A 20,041-nucleotide genomic window follows, 5' to 3' on the forward strand; every position below is an offset into this window, starting at 1 on the left:
AGGTGAATCGCTTGTATACACGTTCAAAAGTATATATAGGTCAGACAGATAAAAGTTTAAAGAAGCGAATAAATAATCATAAAGCTAGTTTATCGCCGAATTGTATATATCCCAATCATTTAGCTAAGTAAGGAAAAATTATGTTACATATAATTTTTAAAGTTGCTTGAAACCTTGTTTAGAACAGTTCTATTATGGAATATAGATCATTCAGAGGAATTTAGGATCACCCTAATGCAATTATGTCTAACTATAGGATAACCAGCAGCAACAAAAGAGTGATTTGAATACGCGAACAAACCCTAATTTAAGAGTAGGTTGCGAAGATCTACAAGTGTTTAGTGCATTTGTTGGTTTATAATATGAGACAAGGTTAAGTGAACTTTCTTAGGTTTTATTAGAAACTCATTTCATGTAAGTACTTTTACAATCTAGTAATAATTTATGCAAATAATATTAATTAACTTTTTAGTATACTATTAAAAAAAATTTATTACTATAAATTTTATAATTATAAAAATTATAAAATATAGAAATGTATTTTAACATAATATAAACAGATACTTTACATCGTTTCCATTTAGAAGAAAATTAGTTTATATATTTATAAATTAGCAATATATATTAAATTTATGTGCTCTTTTACATTGAAAGAAAAAAGATACTAGTTAGTTTCTTTCATATCTAAATAAAAAAAGCTTCTTTCCTTGTTTTCCCTCTTTTTATTGTAATTTAGGAATTACTTTTCTCAATTACACATATTTGACAAAATTTTCTCATATCAGACCATATATACAATATAATTTTTAATGTTTGATTCAGACTTTAAGATTTTAAATTTTTTGTTTGTTTGAACTCTAAGTATGCACGTCGCTACGCCAAACAAACGGTATATACCTACATATGTCAACCTCTTTTATCTCTTTAAAGTTATGTCTCTAATATGCCTCTCTAATATGTCAATATTAGTTGGTATTATATTAGAGTGTGGACTGTATAGCATATAATATGTACTATTTTATTATTTTTATTCATTTTATTTAGGCGTATTGCAGATTTTTCTTAAAAGCTGATTATTGAGCTCTTAAACTCATTCCATATCTTTCTAGGTCGAACTGTGCTTCTTCTGATTAATGCTTTGTATTTTAACTACTCTGCTTGCTGCCTTTCTATTATTATGCCTGTTTCACTTTTTATTCTATCTAAAAACCACTAATTTTTGTTATATTGAAGAATTGAACGAATTTAAAACGGAACATACGAAATCAATGTATTTCGGCTCAACTCCGCTCTAGGTGGTTGGCCAACAAAAGGTTGTCAAATAATTATTATATTATAAAAATCCAATACTTCAGCGGGCTGCTGGATTCTGAACTCATTCAAGAGCAAGTCAAAACTCCACCCAAATAGATTGCCTAGAATCACTGTGAAAACTAGACTAAACAAGCAGTTATTATGCTATCAAACCACATATCGCTTCCTTATAGTCCAAGAGATAGAGCCGAAATTTTGAACTGATCAGTAATATGACATTTCTCTGTTGGAATATATTCATTGTAACTGGGTTAAGACTTTGCCTTACAGGCGGACGCCCCTCGTGGTATAGGGGGTGGCTATACAGGGATGAAGTTGTCATTTTTTTCGGAAAAATTAACGATCGATAATATGGCTGAAAATTTGCCCAGAGTAAGATCTTGGTATAACTAGACGAAATCCCAAAGGGCGGACGCGAGAGTGGATACATAAGGGGTGGCGGACAGGGGTGAAGTTACAATTTTTTGGGGAAAAATTACCGATAAGTAATATGTCCGCCATTTTCATGGCTCATTATTTAGCCCCTAAAAACTCTAAATCCAAAAGGGCGGACAGCTGGGTTGGTACAGAGAGCCATAAAACGGGGTCAATTGTACCACTTGCCTGCGCATTTTAGGTCTCGGTAACAATTTTCAAACTGATTTTATTATGATATTTTTATACCGATTGATTTGAAATTTGCATGCTCACTTCTGTTACTATTCTGAAAAGCGTCAAGTAGAGTTTTCTTCAAAACTTTTTAAAAAAATTTCCGTAAATGAAAATTTTTGTAATTTTCTGAGGTAAAATCTAATTTGTAGAATCCTTTCGATTTTCTGTAAGTTATACCATGATTTTATTCCAAAAATTTTCAAATGATTTTTCCGATAAGAAAAAAAAATTAGAAAAACTTTAAAAATTTCGTCATTTTTCTCACTCTCATTGATGTCATCACATTCATCATCTTCGTCCCTTTCACTTTCAATAATATCACATTCATTATCTGCTTCATTTTCAATCACTACTTCTCGAACTGATTCTGGCATCTGAGGTCCACTAAACTGTATACTGCAAATGCTTCTAATCTCATTACTCTTTGTTTTGTTCATAAATGTTGTCTTTATTCTCCTTAGAATTTTCATTTTATTTATGTCTTAGTCTCTTCTTATGGTGCTAGTTCCAGGTTTCTTTAAGCTCAGTTTCAGGTGTTTGTTTCTCCGTATTTTTCTTTAATGCATCCTACTGTTCTGTCTAATATGTTAAAACTTACAAATGAAACGAACCAGTTGAGTATACGGTTAAGACTAACTTTATTTTGTTCCAAAAGTGAATACAATTGACAGTTAACTTCTTACGTCTGAATCTTCATTTAAACTTCAAACATCTTAACTTTCTGTAAATGATATATTGCGCTAATATTTAAATTTTGTTTAGTTGATATTAATATTTTAACACCCCCGCTTATCAATCAAACAAAAGTTATAGATTATCTATACTTACCTAAAAGTTTCAATAATCTGTGCAGCTTTTCAGCAACTAGACCTCTAGTCAACACATCAGCTGGCATAATATCAGTAGGCATATATTTTACATTAATGATTGTGTCAGATATTAGGTCCCTCAAAAATATGATCTTACATCAATATGTTTACTTCTTTTATGATAAATTGGATTTGGTGATAAGTTTAATAGACTTTGATTATCAATAAATAAAGTAATACATTCAGTATTTTCAATTAAATCACTTAGCAAACCCCTAAGAAAAGCAGCCTCTTTAGCAGCCTCTGATAAAGCCATATATTCTGCCTCACAGCTAGATAAAGCTACCGTTTTTTGTTTTGCACTTTGCCAAGATATCAATCGGCATCTACAAAACCTTGCAAATCTGAATCATCTTTTGAGTAAATCAGAGAATAATTAATAGTGTCTATTAATGAGACTCATTATATACATTGTTAAATTGGCTGAAGAAACCGACTGTAAATGATATATCTGGTCTGGTCAAAATAGATTCTTCTTCTTCTTCTTCGCGTCCCATATCAGAGTTATCCGACGTTGGCGATCACCATTGTGAAGGCTTCTCGATCTTCTGCAATATGGAATAATTGTCCTGCATTTGATATCTGTGTCCATTCACGAATGTTTTTTAACCAAGAAACTTGTTCTCTTCCTACATCTCTACGGCCCTCTATTTTGCCTTTAAGGATCAGTTGTAATATTTTATATCGACTTCCCATTACTATATTTCCCAGATAAGACATTTTTTGATGTTTAACAGTCTTTAGCAGTTCTCTGTCATTGTTGACGCTCCTTAGTACTTCTTCATTAGTTTTCCTTGCTGTCCAAGGTATCTTTAGCATTCGTCTATGAACCCACATTTCCAATGCTTCAATTTTGTTCGTGATCGATACTTTTAGCGTCTACACTTCTGCACTATACAAAAGTACGGACCAAACATAGCACTTAACCATTCTTTGTCTTAGTTCTAAACTGATATGATTATTGCAAAGAAATGACTTCATTTTCATAAAAGTAGTTTTAGTCATTGCTATTCTACGTTTTATTTCTATGTCTGGATCAAAATAAATAAATACATCAAACCACCATTTAGTGAGTATCTTCCTTAGCTTTGATAAGGAAATTTATCTTTATTACAATAATTGTTACTATAATCAATTGCTAAAGATAACTTTGGTTCAATTGGAATTTTAACTACTTTGGCACCACTCATGTTAAATCTCTTTAACAACTGAATAATATAGTTTTTCTAATTTTTCTTCTTATAAAGTCTATTTGCATACCTAAACATTCCTTAATTCTACCCAAATCTTTAATAACAAATTTACTTTTGCTCATTTTTTTAGTCTACTTGTTTCACTTTCATCATTTGAAAACCCAAAAAAATCATCTACATATACTACTACGGCCGTAATTTTATTATTTTCTCTTTTTATATAGATACAAGGTTCATGTTTTGATTTCTTATAATTACTATTTTCCAAAACATTATTTACTTCATAATTCCAGGCCCTAGAAGACTGTTTAAGCCCATAAATAGCCTTATTTAATTTTAAACATTTGCTACCTGCTAAATCAAAATCCTCTGGTGATTTTATTTATATTTTCTCTTTCAAATGACCATTTAGAAATGCTGTTTTCACATCTAAATGAGTAATATCCAAACCTAATTTTATAGAAGTGAAAAAAACAACCCCATATTTAGAGAAGAATGTTTTATTACTTGTGCAAAAGTACTAATCTATTGTATTTCTAAATTCTAATTTTATTTTCGGTATTACGTTATTACACTTTAACTTAAACACCTATATATCTATCTATCTATCTATCTATAGCCCAAAATCTATTCATGTGTTGAATATAGGCCTCTCCCATTTGTCTCTGTCTTCTGTTTGTCTTTTCCACATTGGACCTGCGCTTTGCTCAATGTCATCTTTCCATCTAATTTGCGGTCAACCTCTTGATCTTTTTGCAGTATATGGTCTCCAGCGGCCAATTTCTTTATTCCATCTTCCATCCTGATATCTTTCGTTATGCCCAGCCCATTTCCATTTTAATTTCAATGCATGTTCGACAGCGTCTGTTGTTTCGGTTTTGCATCTTATCCACTCGTTCCTCTTTTTATCTCTCAACGATATTCCCAACATTTGTCTTTTCATAGCTCTTTGAGTTTTCTTTATTCTATCTAAGTTGCTCTTGGTATACGTCCACGTCTGGGCACCATATGTCAGAACAGGCAGGACGCATGCATTAAATACCTTCGTTTTTTTGGTTTTTGATAGTATATGAGAGTTTTCCGAATGCAGCCCACCCCATTCTTATTCTTCTGGTTATTTCTTTAGTCTGGTTACTTTTGTCTGCTCTGATAGCTTGTCCTAAGTAAATATTACCATTATTCCGCCTATGGTAATTACTGATCTGTTTTCTGTATTAGTCATTATTTTAGTTATCTTTAGATTCATTTTTAGTCCTTTCTCAAGAGATGTTTTTTCTAGGTCTGTAATCATTATTCGTAGTTGTTTCATAGTTGTTGCTATCAGGAGTACATCATCGGCGAATCTTAGATGATTTAAATATTTCCCGTTTATATAAATCCCTTTATTGTCCCAGTCTATAGATTTAAAAATGTCTTCCAACGCCAGAGTAAATAGTTTGGGTGAGATTGTATCCCCTTGTCTGACACCTCTACAAATTCTAATTAATGGAGTTTGTAAATCTCTGTCTAGCTAAATTCTCATAGTGGCGTTTTGATATATATTGTGGATTAACATTCTGTACCGTGAATCTATTCCGCAATTAACTAGCGCTTCTTCCACTGCCCATAGTTCTATGCTGTCAAACGCTTTTTCATAGTCAACAAACGCTAGGTATATTGGAAGGTTGTATTCATTGGTCTTTTCTATCAATATTTTAAGGGTGTGAAGGTGGTCAGTTGTGCTGTACCCCTTTCTAAATCCTGCTGGTTCAACTGGTTGCTATGCATCAAATTTGTTGTTTAGTCTAGTTGTGATCACCTTAGTGAAAGTTTTATAGATTTGTGACAAGAGAGATATTGGTCTATAGTTAGCTAATTTTGATCTATTTCCTTTCTTATATATCAGAATTGTATTTGCCTTGTTCCACTCTTGCGGTATTTGTCCTTCAAACAAAAATTTATTGAAAAGTATCTTTAGGTAGTCTTTTATCTCTTCCCCTCCTTCTTTTAACATTTCAATTAGAATTTCATCGTCTCCCGGAGCCTTATTTCTTTTCATATCTCTAATTGCTTTTTCTATTTCTTCTCCGGTTATGGGGGGTAATATTTCAGAGTTTACATTCATTATTTTCTTTTTCAGGTTTTGTTTCAGGTGTTCAGTTGTATCAGGTGGACTGTTTTTAGAGCTGTAGATGTCACTATAATATTTCCTTGTTATCTTAGATATTTGGGTTCTGCTTTTTTCTATTACACCTTGTTCATTTTCCATCTCTATGATTTTATTTTTTCCTAGGTGGGGCTTGATAGATCTTAAGTTTCTGTTTTCTTCTATAATCTTCTCGATTCGTTCTTCTTGATGTCGTTTGAGATCTTGTTTTATATGTCTTCTTATTTCTGTATTAAAGGTTTTGTATTCAGTTGTATTTCTTTTATTTTCTTGTAGTAGGCTTCTCCGTTGTTGTAGCATGTCTAAAGATATGGCATTTAGTTTTGATTTTTTGTCTGATTTTGCTGGTGCTACTTCTAAGCTAGTCTTTAGAAGTTCTTCAGTGAACACCTACCTATTATTAATTACACTACCGTTTTCTGGCACATCTTCCAAATACCATGCATTGTTGTCAAGAAAAGATTGGATTTCATCCATCATGGCTTCCCAGACTGTTAACGGAACACCATCTATATCACTTGTCTCCATACACATATATGTTACATATTCACTATTTTTTTACTCGTTTTATTTACTATTTTTTTACACTGCATCTAGAGTTTATTTGCCTCATGTTAATCTTTTAAATCAAAATGAATCCCTTTAAACTTTTTTGTGTCTTGCATAATTTGTACATCTCTGCTGACTATAATTTCTTTGGTGGTTAGATTTTACACCCTGTATCCTTTTGTATTTTCATCATTCCTTACTAAAATGTATAAAATAGCCTTTTTTCTTTTCATGTTTTCTTTTGGAATGTGTACCATCACATTGTTGCCAAATATTCGAAGGCCACTAACATCAATTTTACTATCTGTTCACATTTCAAACGGTGATTTGTTTAAAACAGAAGCCAAATATCTATTCAAAAAAAAGTTGTGTTTACAGCTTCAGGGAAAAAAATTTCTTAAGATTGGCATCAAACAAAAGGCAGTTTGCCTTTTCTACAATGGTCCGATTCAAACGTTTGGATACTCCATTTTGTTCAGGAGTGTAGGAATTGGTTTTTTGATGTATAATACCATTAACACTTAAATATCTTTCAAATTCTTTTAAATAAAATTCGCCATCATTGTCACTTCGCAGAGTTTTTACATGAACACCCTTCTAGTATTCAGCCATACTTTTAAAATTCGTAAAACAATTAAAAACTTCACTTTTTGTTTTAATAAAATAAATGAAGACCATTTTACTAAAATCGTCTTGGACGGTAACACAATATTTGGAGCCAACTAATGATCTGTTCTCCATAGGTCCACATACATCAGTGTCCAATATCAATCCATCTCTAATACACTATTGGCATCAGTTATCGTGTTTGTTTGCACTCAGAACAAACTATACAGTTTAGTTTTTTAATATCAATTTTCCCAATTCAGTCCATCTGAATGTGACATGTGCTTACTGAAATTTACATTTCTGTAAATGCTGTTGATATTTCCAAACCTTATATGCCACGTTTCGTCATTGACAAATAAACAATTTTCAAAATCTTTATTAACCATAATATTAAATTTGTACATACCATTTATCAAGTCAGCCTTTGCGATAAGTTCAGAATTTTCGTTAAATATTTTGTATGTCCGTGCACTAGCAATGCTTTTTAATGTCGCCTGGATCTGTTGAAGGGTGTAAATTACGTATAACAGCTCAACATCCACGGTTATGTTTAATAAGTACGTATGGTTCTGAGTATGGTTTTCTGCTAAAGATTTTACGATTAATGAATAGTTTTTGGTTGAGTCATCTCGAACTTTAATTTGGTTGTTAGCAAGACATTTTAAAGGATATTTACCTGGAGTTATCTGCTTTAGTAATTCCTGTAATGGTTTGATATTCTCGATATTTTGTATACATACATATAGGTGGTGGCTGTTCAACTTTTTGATCTTCCAGCAGTTCAACCTCTTCACGATGTTTATCATTTTCAAGTACCTCGTATCTGTTAGATATATAAACACTTTTGATCAACCAATAATTTTTGAGTGTAGATTGTTTGGTATTCTCTAATTAAGGACTATTATCGTTGCGTTGACGTTTCTTGTGGTGGACTGATTCCCATTCACCATCACTTTTTACCTCATCTTTATCTGGGAGTTCTTTTTGTGGTTTATCTATTTGAAAGTTTGGATAATCTGTATGTAGATATTTGTTGTGTGTTTAATTTTTTCTGCTGTTCATCTAGTGTGTAACTGTCTTTTCGATTTCTTCCAGGTGGAGTAGTCCGAGCTAGGCAGGATTTTATAATGGCTGGATTTATGTCCTCGATGCATTGATTACTAGTTGGTTCTTGGTTATTTAGTTGGTGATCTATACCATTCTCTTTATCTAATTATTTGTCTTTGCAGCATTCATTGGTATTATTACAATATATTTTTTTCATATTCCCATATTTCTTGAGATGTATCGTTAATATATATAATAGAGGGCAAAGTATTTTTTTACTTTTCGGAGCAGGTCTTCATCATTTATTTAATTATCGTACCTTATAAATGGTTCTGTAATTATTTATTTTTAGCATATTCACATCTTCTACTTTATTCTTCATGTCTCAGACTTTCTACATCAAAAGTTTATTTCAGCCTTTACCTAGTATTTTTTAGATATATTAATAAAACGGCATTTTAAAACTTGTCATTTTAATAGTAATGAATGATATAAATAATGATTTACAAAAATTTGAGATTAAAATATGTTTATACGTTTAGAAAAAAATTACTTAAGATCTACTGCTAGTTTTGGTACTAATCGAGAAAGATTTAGGCCTAGTATGTATAAAATATTTCTGCCAAGCTAGCCTAGTTTCACTATTAAAAACAACATAAAACAAAAACAATATAAATCCTTGCACATTCGAAGTAATGGAGAATATATAGATTAAAGTTATCTTTATCCACTGAATATATATTAAACTTGCAAAAACCCAAAATATCCAAGGTATGCCCAATACAAAAAATAAGAGAAAACCAAGTTGTATTTGTAATTTTTGAACATTTTCCTTACTTCCGTGAGATTCCACCGTGTTGGAAGTGACTTCTCTCATTACAGTGAAAAATACGAATGTGTTTATTGATATAATTAATAAAACTGGTAAACCTATACCTAAATAAAGATAGATTCCTTCAGGATAGCAGTAGTTGTGTTTTCTCATTTTGTACGTGGCTGAATAAATGTTTGTAATGCTCACTGGCAAGATAGCAAATCCCCATCCAAAAATAGTCGATTTAAGTACTATATTTTCAGGCAAGATAGATAGTACCTTTACAAATCTCATATACTGCAAGAACGAATAGACCAGCATCCAACAAAATTTACTAATGACCATATAGTGTATAAAAATACCAAAAACTGAGCAAGCGTCCGGCAATGAAAACATATTTAAATCAGTCAACTGCATTAAAATGGTTTCCAGAAATATAGAAACAGACAAATGTAACAAAATAGTTGTTCCTGGTTTTTTACGCCATTTCTTAAACATCATTGCTGTAACAAAGATTCCACTTACACCAAGTGCTGACATAATATCACCAATTATTGTTATGATGTCAAGAATAATATAATCGGTTTCAGTTATATCAGCGCCCAATGATTCTCTTAAAAGAGAAAAGTGCGTTAAATGGGAATACATACAAATATGATAAGTACTTATATTACTTAGTTGTCCAACGTACGTTCCTCCAACTTTCGACCAATGTCCCTTTTTTCTTAAGGTCTTTTTGCCATAGTCCCAGAAGACGCATTCTGGTGTATCCGTAAAATTTGTTACATCAAACAAAATCGGTATAGGTGTCGGAAGATAACCTCCAAATTCAGGTATAGTTACACTTATTACTGGACCTGAAGGCTTTTTAGTATAGTTGCTTTCAAAAAAAGCATCCTTAAAATAAACTGTCGTTATTACTGTTAGATTTGAACCGTTTTTATAATGTATAATTTCTTCTGGTATAAGTAAAGCAATCAATGCATTTGGTCTAACCTCACGAAAGGTACTGTTTCTAGGAAGATCCTCAACATACGGAGCTTCCCCACTTTGTTGATAAACAACCACGCCACCAACTCCGCTTAACACTGGGTTAGTTACATGTATAATAACATTGTTTCTTTGTAAACATAAATGATCATCTTCAATAGTAGTACTTGCAAGAATATTTTCAACTAAATCAATTAAATCATCTGTAACGTTTAACAGTTCTTGTGAATAAACCAACGTTTCTTTTTGTACTTCAAGTATACTATCTGTTAGATCTATGGTACTATTGATAGAGTTACTAATTGTTGTGTTTGTCTGTGAATATATCTTATTCAAAAACTTTGCAGCGTAATAAATTGATATAACTGGTAGATGTGGATCATTTCTAATCAGATTAGTAATGTTAGTAATAGTTTCGTCGCTGACACTTTTGTTTAAAGCACCATATAAATACTTAGTGCTATCGGGAATCGCAGTGTTGGAAGCACAACTTCCTACCACATCTTTCCAGATTGCACCAGTTGAAAAAGTTCCACCGCAATACCGCACTACTGGAAGCGAGTTATATTGCAGGCATAATTGATCTGGTACTGCTCCTTGACCCATAGGCGTAAGAGGCCAGTCTAATCCAACGGATTTTTCCGGTAAGCAATATTCAGAACTTCTGATGTAATTAATAGTTAGCTCGTTTTTCTCCTCCTTTTGTTTTATTTGGTCACAAACATACTTGTAATTTTCCATAACATTATCCGTGCCTTTAGTGGTTACATGGAGTAAAATATCTATTGTTTCAAAGTCAAAACTGTAAATCTCCATAACCCGAACCTCTTGTCTAAAATCTGTAAGAGTCTTTTTAATTATAGTTTCAAAGTCAATATTATAACTTATGTCACAAGGAAATAAGATACAAATACTTCTGATTACTAGTCTTGCAGCAAATTCACTACCTGTCTTAGTTTTATAAGCCAAAACATGGTTTGAATTAACCTTATTTTCATCATTATCGTCCATATCTGTATAACCTTCACACCAATAAACTCCAATATATTCTTCTAATTCCACTTCATATATATTGTATGGTTCGGCAGTATCTTTATTTGAAAATAAGAATGACACTTTTTTTCTTTTTTTCAACTCATACGCATCTGCGTCAGTATAACAATATATTGTCTGATCAAGACCTTCGTTAAATAAACTTTCAGGATGATAGATCGTAAGACACAAACTGGAACTATTTTCATCAAAGGCTAAAGCCATCTCTGCATCATACTTAGTTGAAGATTTATACCTAGTAGTAAGACACATTCTGCAGTTTAAACGTTCATTTGTATAGCTCCAACGGTGAACGCTTATTGACTGCATTAATCCTACAAACGATTCATCTGGATCATTATTTTTCCCAACGTAACAAACATCGTCACGGTTATCATCACGTATAATATCTTGAAGAACTGTAAGATCGTAAATATTGTCAACCCTGGCAAGATCTGGACAATCGCGTTCATATTTGCAGTAACAAGAACCCGATATATAATCAGCACTAATACAGTTTTTCGGACATTTAGAGTTTGTCAGCTCCTTAGAAAATTCACAAATATATCGATGTGTATTATTACAAAACTCCGGATAATATTTTTTTGATGTACTATCGGCAACCAAACAGTTCTTGTCAAAAAAATTGGGATCAGTCAACGAAGCACTTATGGGATTATCAAATGGAGTGCCAAATTTGTCACCAAAAGCAACCGATTCAAACCGACCATATTCTGTTAATCTCTTGTAAGGTAACCATATAAGTTCGTTTTTTAAAGAAGTGTTATCAGGTTCCATATTTAAAGTTTGCGAATTGCAAATATGCGCCCATGGTTGAGCGGGAGCTATAAATAGGCAACTGGTAGGAGTTTCTTCGAATTTTGGAGGACAAGTTCGTTTTTTTCCTGTTGCTTTTGGACAAACTGTTTTGGCAAGATCTGGTATCCATTTACCATTTTTACATACTCTTGTAATCAAAGTCCCATTCTGATGGATACATGGTGGAGTAGATAGGATTATTTCATTCTGAATTCCACTTGAATACCAAAACGCCTTTTGCGATGTGTTACCTACAGTAGATTCTTCATATCTGCATGCCTAAAAATAAAAAATAACAATTAAAATATTACATTTTATAGACATTAATTATACACTATGTCCCAAAAGTAATGCACAAAATCCATAATATTGTTTCTGATCGAGTTGGAAAAAACCCAATGTCAGGTCTTTTTTTATTTTCAAATTGTAATTTTTTTTATTGCACCTCTAATATTTTTCCCTATTAAGTATATTGATCGAGGTAATTAAAAAATAATCTAGCGATCCAAATACAACAGAACCTCGATAAGTCAAACCTCAATAACTTAAAAATCTCTATAACTTCAAAAAATTATATGTTCCCTTCCCATCGGAGCCCAAAACCCCTACAACTTAAAATACACAACCTCGATAACTTAAATAAATAATATCAGTATTGGCCCTCAGTAACTTAAAGAAATGTTTCCACAATCTCTATAACATAAAATTGTTTACCAATGAGTCATTTTGAAAGAACGTGCTTTCGGTCATATTTATTGCTTGCAATGTGTTCACTTAATGTAAACTACATAATGTCTTATTGTTTTCTTCTATTGATTCTCTTCAAAGCTGTATTTGCGGCGGTTAGGATTAGGACAACAGCTGAACAGCTTACTGTATCATAAGTTTTTGATCACTGTCCTAGAAACACCGCTTTACTTACTGTGTGATAACATGCTTAAAATGAGTTCAAAAAGAAAATTAACAACGCTAACATATGCTGATAAATTAAAAGCTATAGAAGCAGTGAAAAATGGATTCAAAAGAAAAGAAGTTGCGGCTCAGTTTGGAATACACGAGAGTACATTATCAATCATCATGAAAAAAGAAGCTAAATTATTAAAAAAACAAGAATCTGGAGACAATCTTCAATGTGAGAAACGAAAAATTTGGAACAGTGTTTGTTTACGTGGTTAAAACAGTGTCGATGCCAGCAATGGCTGGTTAGATAATTTCAAGAAACGACATGATTTAGCCTTCAAAAAAATGTGCGGCGAAATTGCGAGCGTAATCAAATCAGTCTGCCAAAAATGGAAATCTGAATTGCATAATTTAGTGAATAATTATGATCCTAATGATGTTTTAATGCTGACGAAACTGGTCCGTTTTTCAAATGTCTTCCCGAAAAAACTTTAACATTCAAAAATGAAAAACGTCATGGAGGAAAACACAGCAAGGAACGACTTACGATTCTGCTTTGTGCAAATTCTACGGGCACAGAAAAACTGAAACCTTTAATTATAGGTAAGTCAAAGAAACCTCGGTGTTTTGCAGGTTTTAAATCACTGCCCATGGATTATGGAGCCAATAAAAAAGCATGGATGACAGCAGAACTTTTTAAAAAATGGTTGATTAATATAGATAAGCAAATGGTAACTTCAAATAGAAAAATTATTCTGTTCATCGACAACTGCACAGCACACGGGGACATACCACCATTAAACGCAATCAAAGTACAATTTCTTCCACCAAACACAACATCGCAACTTCAACCTTTGGATCAGGGTATAATTAAAAATTTTAAAACATAAAGAAGTTGTTAGAAGAGTGATAGCTGATATGGAGCAAAATACGATTTCTTTTATCAATGTTCTTCAAGCAATGAGGATGGTTTACAAAGCATGGCGAAACGTAACACTCCTCACAGTGAAAAACTGCTTTAGAACCTGTGGTTTTTCTTCAGAACCTCAAAAAATCATTGACCCTCAAGTAATCATTGAAGAGGAAGATAATAATGTACCTGAAGAATGGCATAACCACATGTCTGCGTTAAAAATTACTTTTGACGACTTCGTTACTTGTGGTGATAAAGTAGTCACAGCAGGGACGTTAACAGAGGAAGAAATATTGGAATCAGTTAACAACTGTATTGAAAGTGATAAAGACGATGAATTTACGATCGACTGTACGATCATTTATAGAGCAGTGTAGCAACATAAAAGATAACGTATTCTCTTCTCTATTTGTCATTAAAAATCAAATCGATTTAGAATCGATGAATTGTTTAAAACAAAAGAAAATCACAGACTTTTTTTAGTAGACTATACCTTTAATTATTGCTTTAACTTTTTGTAACGTGTATAATAAATGAATGTAGTGTATGTAGTAATGTATAATATGTGTATAATAAATGCCTATATTTTATTGAACTTCTGACCTATATTAATCCATCACAACATAGACCCTTGATAACTTAAAACCTCTATAACTTAAAATATTTGGTTTTCCCTTGGACTTTAACTTATTAAGGCTCTACTGTATATCACTGTGTTAAAATAATTACTATTTAAATGGGAATAAGCCACAATTAAAGGTTAAAGTAAGTTTATTGGCTTTTCAATTTCCACCTCGAAAATTGAAATCCGTTCTCAAAATACAAACATTAGTATGTTTACTAATATAATACTAATGTTTGTATTTTGAGAACGGATTTCAATTTTCGAGGTGGAAATTGAAAAGCCAATAAACTTACTTTAACCTTTAATTGTGGCTTATTCCCATTTAAATAGTAATTACTTTAACACAGTGATATATTTCATATATGTCATTATTGGTATTACACTGGCTTTATAAATTCTTGATTTCATCTCAGTGTTAATGTGTCTGTTTCGCCCTATAGTGTTATTAAGACATCCTGACAGTCTATTTGCTTTTTGTACTTGATCTCTCACTTCTTTGTCCAGGTGTCCATACCTAGACAGTGTAATTCCCAGGTATTTGAGTTCCATTACTTGTTCAATATTGATGCCATCAATTTCTATTTTACATCTGGTTGGTTCTTTTCTGGCTACTATTGTTTTAGTTTTCTGAGATAAGATTGTCATATTAAATTCTTTTGCTCTTATGTTAAATCTGTGGACCAGTCTTTGCAGACTATTTTCATCTTGGGCTATCAATATTGCGTCGTCTGCGTAACAGAGTATTTTTATTTCTTTGTTTCTCATTCTGTATCCTCTTCCTTTGTTAACGCTTTTGATGATTTCATCCATGATTTTGTTGTTTTGGTAAATGTTTTCGATGGTTTTTATAATATTTAGTGAAACTTTTCTATTATACAGAAGATGGATTACATCTTTGAGTCTTACTCTGTCAGACGCTTTCTTCAGGTCAATCAGATTACGAAATGCTGATCTATTATACTCTAGTGATTTCTTAGTAATTTGCTTTATAACGAATATTGCATCTGTACATGATCTTCCACTACGAAAAGCCTGTTGTTCATCTACTAAACTTATCCTCTGATTTATTAGCACTTGCAAAATTTTAGTCGTAAGTTTTATCGCAGTATTTAACAAGTTTATACTTCTGTAGTTTTCTGGCTGTTTTTTATCTCCTTTTTGAATAGTAGAATTAGTTCGCTCCTTCTCCATTCTTCCGGTATTTTATTGTGTTTTATAATGTTATTAATGAATGTTGTTAATTGTTCTGTCATCGCTGCTTCACAATATTTTAGTAATTCGTTTGGTATCCCGTCTTTACCTGCCTTTCTGTTCTTCAGGTTTTCAGGTATTTCCAAACTTACTGTACATTTATATTAAGTTCCTCATTTGTGGTAATTTCTGGTGTTTCCGGTTCTAGCGTCGTTTGTTCTTCCTCTGCATAAAGCTGTTTTAGGTAGTCAATCCACGTATGCTTTTCTATGTGTTTTGGTTCTATTAGTTCCTTTACCTTCGTTCTTTGTATAATGTTCCAATTCATACGCCGTTCGTCGATTTCCATAAAGCATTCGATTCCATCGAATTATGGGCAGTGCTTAAATCTCTACAAAATGCACATATAGATTCAAGATACACTAACATAATTAAAAACATATGAAAATGCCACCATGCAGATAAAGCTGGACGAAAGCACAAAAACTAATCCCATAAGACTACAATTGGGAGTAAGACAAGGAGACACCATATCTCCCAAACTATTTACCCTTGCTCTAGAAGACATTTTTAAAAAACTATAATGAAACAACAAGGGTATCAACGTCGACGGATCATACTTAAACCATTTGAGATTCGCAGATGACATAGTTTTAAAGCCGACAATATCCAGGAACTAAATGATATATTACAACAATTGAATGCAGTTTTAGGAGCGGTAGGCTTAAAAATGAACTACAACAAAACAAAAATACTGAGTCGAGACCAGACAAATATAACAATACAAAATCATACCATATAAAATGTTGAACATTATGTATATCTAGATCATGTCATCAAACTGGGAAAACCAAATCAAGATGCTGAAATTAAAAGAAGAACACAACTGGCATGGGGCGCTTTCGACAAACTAGCATATATCTTGGAAAACACTTCCTGTAAACTTAAAGAAAAAGGTGTATAACACATGCATACTACCAGTTTCTACCTACGGCTTGGACACAGTAGCTCTTACCAAAAAATCTGCTAAAAAATTAGAAACAACGCAAAAAGCAATGGAACGAATCATGCTTGGAATATCACTGAGAGACAAGATTAGAAACACCGAGATAAAACGTAGAACAAAGATTAGGATATTGTGGAAGAAATTACAAAAATGAAATGGCGCTGGGCAGGTCACGTAGTCCGATATAATGATAACAGGTGGACACAGAGAATTATAGAATGGGGACCAAGGACGACAACAAGAAGCATTGGAAGACCTCAAAAAAGATGGGTAGATGACATAAGAACAGTAGCAGGCAAACAATGGATTAGATTAGCGCAAGATAGAGAAAGATGGAAGCAATTGGGAGAGACCTATATTCAGGAGTGGATGGAAAATGGTTGATAAAGAGAGAGAGAGAGAAAAATCATGTTTCATTTCTTTCAAAAAGCGTTTCCACTCATTTTTTTTTATTTTTCTTACAAGTACATGTGTTTTGTTTCTAATTGTCTTGTAATTATGGTATGACTCTTCTGTTTTGGTTGACATGTATTTCAGGAAGCTTTTTTCTTTCTTTTCTTTTTGCCTAAACTTTTGTACAAAACCATGGAGTTCTTCGTCTTGGGAACGATGTATTTTTGTTTATATGTCTTTCACCAAAAACTTTTTTCGCCGAGGCTAAGATATTAGAGTTAATTTTTGACCAGCTTTCTTCGTCTCTATCACTTTATGTGATATATGTGTTTCTGCTTTTTTCGTTTATTCTTTTTTTGGAATAGATATGTTGTGGAGTCATCCTGTAAGCTTTTGATATGTTTCGACTTTTATCTTTGTGATGTCTTCTGGTGTTTTGTTATCACATATATGTTTTTCATTCGGATTTTACACAATACCAATTTATGATTGCTTCCTATTTCTGCTGATGTTAGTGCTCTTACATCCAAGATTTGAGAGAGCTGTAACTCTCTATTCGACAGAATATAGTCTACCATAGATCTTTCTTTAGAATCGGTTCAGTCCGACAAAATTAGAGGTGAATAGCCCTAGTGACCAGAGTATAATACACACAGCGGCTCAAAGTATTTTAAAACCTGATAGGGCTAAAAGTAATGAGGTCAGGTCCATAAAGGATTAGTTCAGAAGGAAAAAATAACAGGAATAAATGCCCTAATCGACCCAATCATGACAGTAGTAAAGGTTCGCAAAAATTCTACCAACAAATAAATAACAGCAATCAAACCGAATAGCTATTTGAAGTGTTTTTATCGATGTGTTGTTTTATTTTAAGCAAAAGAGTGGTTTTCCGTTATTTTAAATTTTCAAAAATGTGATTGGTGATAAAATAACGTCTAATTCAGTGAAAGGTGAGTTCATCTCAACATTAATTATAGTAGTTTTTTAACTATTTAAGAAACAATTGGTATCAAAAAAGTCAACATCAATTTGTTATTAATGGTTCTTGTATACCTCGTCAAACTAGAATATTGGCTGTAGTTTATCAATAACGTTTTAGGCCAGTCTAAGTAAAGGGAGTTAATAAAAATTGTCCGAATTGTCAGAAGTTCTTTATTGTTGACAACAAAAATGTGCTTTATTTATGTTATGTAATTTACTGATTCACCTTCAATGTTTTGATATTGTTGAATAGGAGGCTAGAGCAAAATCATACGTAACAAATATTGTTCTTTGACAATAAACTGGATAAAGCAATTACTTTGATTTCTAATTTATCGGACAGAGTTACATCGATCGAAGTTCGTCCAGATCCTTTAGAGAGATCTTCTCAATCTAATGCCGAGTAATTCAAGGACTTCAAGTACGAATCTGGAAATTTAAATAATGAGACAATGGAGAGTTAAAAGGACCTTACTACTAAGGTCTTTACTACGAAGGATTTGAACGAAGGATCCTAAGAAGATTATTCGGTGGCATCTGCGAAAATGGTGTTTGGAGAAGGAGGTACAACTACGAGATATATCACAGATATAAACATATATTTGGTGGTAAAGACGTAGTATCTTTTATAAAAATAGGAAGACTAAGATGGGCAGGACATCTGGCAAGATCACAGCAGAACAATCCTCCTAGAAGAATCCTTATGTCACAACCTGTGGGAAGTAGAAGTAGGGGTAGGCCAAAACTCAGATGGAGGGATGGTGTAGATGAGGATGGTAGACAAATAGGCGCAGCAAACTGGCAACAGTTGGCAATGGATAAAACTGACTGGCGTAATAGACTTGGGAAGGTCGAGGCTCTTTTATAGGGCTGTAGGACCAATGATGATGATTACTACGAGTGTTATCCTGAAAAACCTCACAAAAAAGATAAAATAGTTGGTTCTGAGTGAACATCTTTATAAGACTATGTAGAAAACTGTACTACTCTCGACGTCTAGAGGTTTACGAAAATTTTCAGGAGATATTCCAGTATATCTAGCCTCATAGCATATCTCACTATCATGGCTAGAAATAAAAGAAGATATGTAAATAATGCCGCAAAGTAGGTATAAGCAACTTTATTGTAAGAAAATGAGTTCTTGTGCACTTTATACGAGAACAAGGTAACTGGTTCCAATTCCTCCAGAATTATGACAGATGCAGAATTGAGGGATATTCATTTTCAACTACAGATGTGGCCGAACGGCATAAAGGTGAGTGAATATTTTTTTCGCAGAAAACATTCAGTCGGTAAATTTCCTAGGCAAAGCAGATACATTAACCGAAAAAGAGAGAATTCTCCGAACGATAAAGAGATTCTTCGGGAGAGAAAAGATCGCCAACGTGAGTTAAATAGCTGGAAAATAACGAGAGTAGATCATTAATTATTACGAATTAAGAGCGAACAGTAGAAGCTAGTGTTGTCATCCGTCAACTGGGTACTCTCTCTATTATTGTACTTAGAGAACCAATAAAGTAATTATGAGTATCCAGTGAGTTCGAGTTAATAAATCCCAAGCAAGGGGTAAACTACCTCTAGAGTTCTACTATATGGAACTCTTGATGAAAACAATCCCATAAACATTATAAGAATATACAACATTATTATATGGCGACCATACATTATTATAATTCCGATGATATCGACACAGTCCATGTCAAAACATTTTGGTTTGTACCACTTCCTAAATCTAGGATTGTAAATGACTGTAAATAACAACGTCAGCAAATAAATTAAAAGAAGAATATTTCGTACTATATTTAAGTAGTATTAAACAGTTAAATATCAAGATATAAATAAACCTCCAAGGTTCGAAGATATAATTTGATTTATTGCTTTAAAAAGTCAATATTTTAGTGTAATATTTCGAATACCTTGTGCATACATTGTTTCTTATGATTGTTTATTTATCTTCTAAAATGTAAACAGTTGTTCTATGTAGCAAACTTTTTCTAAT

At 32.6% G+C, this 20,041-nt stretch overlaps 2 protein-coding genes across 3 annotated transcripts in view; one reads left to right on the plus strand and one right to left on the minus strand.

Annotated features, from left to right (window-relative positions):
- The first annotated feature begins 271 nt into the window (after nt 1–271).
- The window catches only part of LOC140443302 (aminopeptidase N), a 106,778-nt gene continuing 87,008 nt past the window's right edge, over nt 272–20,041 (plus strand). The window contains exon 1 of the mRNA XM_072534486.1: nt 272–414. The gene's annotated coding sequence lies outside the window, so the exon portion shown is untranslated. The remainder of the gene's footprint in view (nt 415–20,041) is intronic.
- Nucleotides 8,841–20,041, minus strand: part of LOC140443301 (uncharacterized) — a 151,319-nt gene continuing 140,118 nt past the window's right edge. For both annotated transcript variants that reach the window (XM_072534484.1, XM_072534483.1), the window contains one exon: nt 8,841–12,312. In XM_072534484.1, coding sequence (XP_072390585.1) covers nt 8,932–12,312 — 3,381 coding nt within the window. In that variant the 3' untranslated portion in view covers nt 8,841–8,931. The remainder of the gene's footprint in view (nt 12,313–20,041) is intronic.

The sequence above is a fragment of the Diabrotica undecimpunctata genome, chromosome 6 (genome assembly GCF_040954645.1).
Source record: "Diabrotica undecimpunctata isolate CICGRU chromosome 6, icDiaUnde3, whole genome shotgun sequence".
Lineage (NCBI taxonomy): Eukaryota > Metazoa > Arthropoda > Insecta > Coleoptera > Chrysomelidae > Diabrotica > Diabrotica undecimpunctata.